General features: G+C 32.4%; 1 protein-coding gene across 1 annotated transcript; it reads right to left on the bottom strand.

Annotated features, from left to right (window-relative positions):
* Window positions 1-6,277: 6,277 nt before the first annotated feature.
* On the bottom strand, window positions 6,278-7,767 carry LOC140438379 (GPI mannosyltransferase 2-like). Its single transcript, XM_072528061.1, has one exon. It carries the CDS (start codon window positions 7,686-7,688, stop codon window positions 6,300-6,302), a length of 1,389 nt encoding a protein of 462 aa, XP_072384162.1. The 5' UTR covers window positions 7,689-7,767; the 3' UTR covers window positions 6,278-6,299.
* Window positions 7,768-7,925: the final 158 nt, after the last annotated feature.

Here is a 7,925-nt window from a genome sequence, read left to right as displayed (position 1 = left end):
ATGTAGATAAAATATTTGGTAAAGCTTATGCAATGGCAGCCACACTCCCAAATGCAGAAAATGGTTTTAAGTTAGCAAGTATTGTCCAATACGATAATATCAAATTTGTAGACATAGATTTTGCACCGTCACAAATAACAGAACGAGAAAATATTTTTGAAAAAAACCCCATCATTTTCCTTCTGTTTATCCTAAGACAATAAATAAACTTATTACTTTATAAACTTTCGGCTTCTCGCGATTAAAACAATCAGATAACTAAAGAAATAGTTGAACCTGATATTGAAACTTTAGCAGGTAACAATAATGAAAACGATCAGACAACTCCGATCAGGAATGATTCAGCAATTCCTTGTCGTTTATTTTATAATGTAAAGAACACTTCCGATAGCTCACACAGATCTTCTTTAAAAAAATTAAGATCTCGAGTGATATTCTTCCATTGCCAAAAACAAAACCAAAACGGGTGGAAAACGTAGACATGGTAAAACTGCCATTATAACATCTTCCCCGTATTTGTTAGACCAAAAACAGAGTTTCGAAAATCTAAATCCAAAAGCCGTAAAAAAGTTGAACGAAATTTGAGCCAAAAAATGTTAAAAGTAAAGCTAAAAAATTAGGAAGTTCCGAAAAACATCGACTGAATCTGAAACAGTCCACGAATAATGCCAGGATTCTGATTCAGAAGAACTTATTTCACTAGATCAGCGTTTCCCAAATGGTGGGTCGCGACCCGGTACCGGGCCACGAAAGCAAAATGCCGAGTCGCCTCGCCTCTCCGTTTTACATCTTGCTTTTTAAGGCCGCGCTCTGACTAACTCCATCGCTTTTATTTAATCTGCTTCTTTAATTCCATTAAGTTTAAGCTTAGCCAGAGCTTAAGCTAAGCTTCAAGCCAGAGAGCGCGTATTTTTCGTGCTTATTGATTACGTTGAATTTGACGATGGATAAATTTGTTATAAAACAAAGTACAAGTTCTAAGACTTACACAGACAGACAGACCGTCGAGTGATCTGCAGCCGGGTACAAGTTCTAAGAGCGACAATAAATAGACAGTCGAGTAACGTCCATCCAGAGACAGGTACGAGTGGTAATTACAAACGGCCGCTCGGTGCGCAGTCTACAACTGTCGCAAAAAAGAAGAAGGAGTCCTGGACCAGACAATATTCTGAAGATTACTTACAGTTCGGTTTTGTAAAGGGAACTGATGACAAACCAATATGTGTTATTTGTTACGCTGCACTGTCAAATCAGTTTTTCTCAGAACGCTCAATCTGAAAACCTTGTACTGGCTTCTTGTGAAATATCAAAATTAATTGCTGAAACCGGTTATCCTCACACAATTGCCGAGAAATTAATAGTTCCAGCAATGAAAATAGTAGCATCTCGGATATGTGATAAAAAGCAGGAAAAGCAAGTGAATTCGCTGGCTCTATCATAACACAATGAAGCGTAGGATTGTGGAGATGACATAATATTGAAGAAACTATTATAGGTCACTTAAAGGAGTGTAACTATTTTTCCTTGCAAATTGATGAAAGTACAGACATATAAGATAATCTTAATTTAATGTGGAATAACGTTGGAATACTACAATACAACATTGGAGACCTTACCAAAGTAAACGACCAAGAGGAAGACCACAGATGAGATGGGTTGATGATATTAAAAGAATAGCCGGAACAAATTGGAAATATGTTGCTCAGGATAGAGACCGATGGAAGGAGTTGGGAGAGGCCTATGTCCAAACATGGACGACAGAAGGCTAAGAAGAAGAAGACTCAGGAAGAATTTCTATTTTGTAAATCTCTTAACAACAACGTCTGAAGAAATATTTAATCTGATTGATAGCTACATTAATGACAATGGAATTGAATGGAATAAATGTGTGGTACTAAGTAGTGATGGAGCACGGGCAGTGGCAGGCGCTCGTACTGGGCTTTTTCCGAGGATTAAAGCCGTAGCACCAGAATGTGTTTGGATGCATTGTAGCATCCATAGAGGGGCATTAGCTGTAAAAAATGCCACTGCTTTTAACTGAATATATGTAAGAGTGTGTAAAATTTATAAACTTCATAAAATCTCGCCCCCCGGAAACAAGAGTTCTCTGCTTTGTTCAAAAAAATGGGAGATGAACATAAACATCTTCTCTTCACGGCGAAGTGCGTTGGCTATCAAAAGAAAATGTTTTAAAAAGACTTATTGAACTGAAGGAAGAAATTTCAATAGTCTTAGAACAACATCCACCAACGGCTAGTGATGCAATATTTCAATTTAAAGACAGTTTTCATGATGTCAATTGATTAATCAAGGTAGCCTATCTTTGTGATATTTTTGACTTCGTGAATAAAAAGATATTCACTCAAAAACTTATTTGACAAAATGCCACTGATAGATTTTTAGCTGCCTTGCTACCAGGAGTAACCAGTTTTAGCAGAAAAAGCGATAAAGTTTCTAATTCCTTTTGTTACGACCTATAAGTATGAGGCGCAGAGTTTTCAACATCGGTTTTCCTCAAAAATAAATATAGGACCCGTTTGGAAATCGAACCGGACCTGAGGATCAAATTAACATCTTTTCCTTCAAACATGAAGTTTTTAGTTAATCAGGAACAACTGCATACTTCTCATTAATAAAGTATTTGATTTTTATTCTGTTTTATTACATTTTAGTTTAAGCTTGTAACGTCTATTCTTATTAAGACCAGGACGTTAAGCAACACCACAATGCTGGAAGAAACGAGGGGAGAAATTCTTAGAATATCCCTAAGGATATTCAAGAGAAAAACGCCCACCGTTCCATCCATCAGAATGATGCTCTGCCCGACTGCTCAGCCCTGGGTTCGTTCCCTGTTCATTCTCTTCCCACACCAATCCCAGAAAGGTACAGGAAATAAAAAAACTTACGAAGTCATAGTAAAGGCCATGATCGACAGGCGAAAACTGCGGTTTTGTGGCTCGACGCGGTAAAGCTCGTCAGTGTATCATTGCAATACCGCGGTTTTATATACCTACGAGCCTGGCTCGCGGCTCGTCAGTTTGATTTATTTTATACTTGGCTCGTCATTTAAAACCGCGCGTGTATCACTACTGTTGAGCAAAACCGGCAGTTTTCAGCGACCGTTGAAGTGAAAAGATCAGTTTTTAATCATGGATATGCATACTCTCAGCCACGACTTTTTATTAGAATTTATATTTGTTTACGAGAATGTGTTTGTTTATGAAAATGTACATCGCCAGAATACAAAAACAAAACAACTCGACAACGCATATGTTAAACTTTTAAATACCCAACGTCTAGGGCGTCTCCGCTTTTTTTTTGTAATTTTGTAGTAGTATGCTATAGCGAGATAACATAAAACTTCACTTTCAGTTGAACACGACATGTTAGCTGTGGACGGTTGACAATGACTGTTTTGCAGTTTTGCTCGCTAGTCGATCAGCACTAACGAGCCGCGAGTAAAACCGTCGTTCTTAAAACCGTGGTAATATGGCTCGCTCGTCGATCACCCACTTAAAGGTATATATATTTAAATAGTAATAAACAGAATTCATATTATTATGAATGTGAAACAAAAATAAATTTTTAAACTGAGACTCAAAGATTCTGCCGGTTGCCGGTATAAAATAATTTAAGTATAAAAAAGTACTCAGCTTTAGTTCGTTCTGAAGGAGTCGTTCAGTTCTCCAGGAAGGGTTCCGATCTTTGTGGAAGTTAGCCGCTGTCGGTGGTTGTTGGTTGGGCTAAATAAGGTTAAAGATAAGATATTAAAGAAAATAAGGTAATATAGGTACCTACATGTTAAAAAATATAAGTTAAAATGTTTTCAGCTTTATTTTAAGAAAGAAAGTATCTGCTATGCAAAGAAAACAAATAAAAAACACAGAGCTAAATCTAAAAAAAGATACTTACCCGTGTATACGGCTAAGACACTAACCAATTTGTGTAACTAAAGTTTCATTGTAGAAATATGATTGAAAAGAGAGAATAAAAATTTGTTTCGGCTTACATAGGATGGAACGGCTACTAAAAATATTTATAATTCAGTGAGATCGCTTTGGAATAATATAGTACGGGGGACAAGTACCAAGCGGAGCTTGGTGACACATTCAATTGGTTGATTGAAATGTTACAAGCTAACGATTCTTTATTAAAATATAAATATCTTTTCTTGTACATACGCACCAGGGTATGCAAAAAATTAGTAGGTCACAAAGGATAAGCACAAAAATAAGCGTTTGGGAAACACTGCACTAGATGATGAAATCGAAACAACAGAGTTACCCCGTCAAAAAGAAATTGAAAAAGACGATTTTGTCGTGATAACTTTAACAGAGATAAGAAACTGAACAATAATGAAATTTGGAAAAATTAAAGGACAGTGTTTAGAGAACATTTACGAGGAAGAAACATATATGATATAACTTACCTGAGAAACTACAGAAACCACCAGGACTCATTCGTGTTTTCACACCTGACGACAGTGATATTTTAAAAAGTAAAATTGTAGGAGTTCTCATCAATTTTTCTTCACTTCGCCATGGAATAATTTTAGGAATTGTTTTTATTATTTGTAATTAATATTAGAATAGGTACTTTTTGTCTTATTTTTCTTAATTACATTCTCATTATAAAGACTTCTCACTCCCGCCGACTATTTTACTTTACTACTTTACCCAACCATGCGGTTCAAAGTGGAAAAAAGACAATGCCTGACAACCCACTCATAACACAAAATTTATTGACTTATTTTAATTTATATTTCGACGTAATTATTTTAAACGTTACTGTAATAGGATAAATATGTTTTGTTAGAAAATTCTATTTCGAAAATTGTAAAATTTATTTAATTTCAAAGTTTAGCTATTTCATTTTATCCTACCTTGATTTTTTTAACAATCACTTAATCGAGATATTAGAAGATTTAACGCTAAACGAGCGTAGATATTTATTTTTTATGCACGATGGAGCTCCAGCGCACTTTGATAGAAGTTGTCATAATTGGTTGAATAACCATTTTCCTAATCGATGGATTGGTAGAGGTATAGAAGCTACGATTCATTGGCCTCCTGAGTTATGCGATTTTAATCCTTTGGACTACATAGTTTGATCGCATGTTAAAGAAAAAGTCTATGCTACAGAGGTAAATTCACGTCAAGAATTGTAAGACAGAATTCAATGTCACTTTAACGAGATCATAGCTGATCCCCAACCGTTTAAAAGATTAATGGATTCTTTTGAAAAAAGGATAGACTTAGTATATTCGTGAAAACGGACATTTTGAATACTTACTCTAATTGAATTTTATTCTATGTTCTTAGTCTTTATTTTAATTTTCTTGTGATCTTTATACCAGCATCAGTTATTACTTCAAAATTTTCAAATTAAAATATACCGAAAACAGTACACAGTATCGAGTTTTATCAGGAGTACATTTTTGGTGTATAATTGTTTGATGTTTAAGGTACTAGTACAGATTAGAAGGCTAAAAAAATGCTTATTAAAAAAATTCTCAGCTCCTTTATTAGATACGAAAATAAATTTATTTTTTAATAGTATCTTATCTTTGAATAAAACAAAAAAAATGTTTTTAGTTCCCATGAAGCCCGTTTTATAGAAGGCGCCTAAGTTAACATCTCAAAAAAAGGCACTAATTGTTCGATCACAAATTAGTCCATTAATTTGTAATCTCACATTAATGTGAATTTCGTGAATTTGTATAATTTTACCAAGAATTATTGTGAAACATCGATTAGTTGCTTAATTACAATTTGTTCCACTTCCTGCAAACTATTGCCAAATATTTTATTGAGGAAATGCCTGCAATCATTTCCTCGGTTCAAATTATATTGCTAGCTTTCAAAAGTCAAAGGTTTTGTTCTATGCAGAGGGCAATACACCTATTTGATGAATCGTAGCATGTTTCTGAGATTATAAATATAGCTTCGGGACTAGTTACAGCCTGCTACAGAAGGTTAATGTTGAGATTTTAAGTAAAACCCATGGATATATACTGTTGCTATTAAAAAAGTCAAATATATATATATATACATATATATATATATATATATATATATATATATATATATATATATATATATATATATGTACATATGTATATATGTACATATATACATATATATATATATATATATATATATATATATATATATATATATATATATATATATATATATATATATATATATATATATATAATACAAACCAAAGATAATAAATAAATCCTATTAGAGTAAGGTTTTAAAACACAGTAAAATAAATGTTTATATAATTTATTTTTAGGTCCAAGGTAGAAAATTACAAAACATCACAGTGCCTATGAAGAAATAACTATCAAAATACAACTTTATGATCTTGTCTTTGCCATTTATCCAATAATATGCACAGTACCAGTAAAAAAGTGGAGTTGCTGAACAGATCATTCTAGTTGATACCTGTATATGAATACAAAATGTACAGAATACTGCCAAAATCAAAGCATGTACTACAAAGACAGTCAGACCAAATTTAAAAAACTGCTCTTTGGTATTTGGTGTCTTCCCAGAAATGAATTTCAAATTAAAAAGATTTTTATAATGATTCATATTTTGTTTTAAATGAAACAGGCAATTCCTAATTGTAATATATAAACAAGGGAATGCTAACAAGAAATTTGGAATTTGTTTAATTTCATAATATCTTAAAAACCCCACATTCCAATAATGATCTTGTACATATGAATATGCTAAAGGGATTTGTGAAAAACACCACACTTGTCTGTATTTACTAAATTGTCCTGGTAGTACAAATTCATTTTTAGAAGCATATATCATTATCTCTTTGGGAAGGTCAGTATTAAAATCTGTACAGAATTGTTTGTAGCTGAATACTTGAAAACAAATAAATGGCAACATACATACAATACATGAAATAGATAATATAAGGATATATTTGAAAATATGTTTAATTATATCAGTCTTGTCTTTTGGAAAGTAAGTAAAAAATATACATAAAATAGTATATATCAAAAACCCTATATTTAACAATCCGTTTGATCTGACACCAGTACTTAAACTAATGTAGAGTAATACATTAGCATCACCCCATTTAATTACAGCATTTGGTTTTGAAAACTTTCTGGATAATAAGGTACATCTATAAATAGACTCAAAAGTTAAGTAACAAAATAAACATTCTGTATAAGGTGCAGTAAAAAATATAGATGCTGGATTAAATATAAATAAAATAGCTGTTCTTCCAGCTATGTTTTCATCAAAAAATAAACAAGTAAGTTTGTACAGTACTTTAACAGACAATACCAAGAAAACAACATTTAGTGTAATAAACACTATTAACAAAACTGTATCGATACTGGCACCATAAAAAAGAGGTCTACATATCCATGAAACACTTCTGATAATATATGGATATATTGGAAAAAATGCCAGAGTGTTTTCAAACGTGTAACCATATTTAGCAATATGCATAAAATACTCTGCGTCCCATCTTACAAACCCACTTAAACTGGTATTTAAAATAGAGAAAAATTTATTTTCTTCTGAATACTGCCTTAAATATTGGAATACATGAGCTTCATGATCAGGAATTATCAAATTACTGATAAACTGAAGAATTATAATAAATAATCTGCTACATATAGCTATTGAAGTGAAATCATCTTTACTCATTTTAATGACTAGAGCAGATATTTAACTTTATCTATTAATTTTCAACATTTTGAAAGAATTTGTTTATTTGATTGTCAATGTCAACTTATGACCAGAGACTTATGACAATAAAATGACATTATATCCTTCTTCGTTTTTTTTTTAAATTATTTATTTCTTATTCGGTAGTGCAGTCAGGAAATGTTTTAAATTTAAACGTGGTTTACTAGATTACTATAGACTTAATTAATATATCTA

The sequence above is a fragment of the Diabrotica undecimpunctata genome, chromosome 4, assembly GCF_040954645.1.
Source record: "Diabrotica undecimpunctata isolate CICGRU chromosome 4, icDiaUnde3, whole genome shotgun sequence".
NCBI classification, from domain to species: Eukaryota; Metazoa; Arthropoda; class Insecta; order Coleoptera; family Chrysomelidae; genus Diabrotica; species Diabrotica undecimpunctata.
Note: the sequence above shows the minus strand (reverse complement) of the source record. Positions and strands in the feature narration are given on the sequence as shown.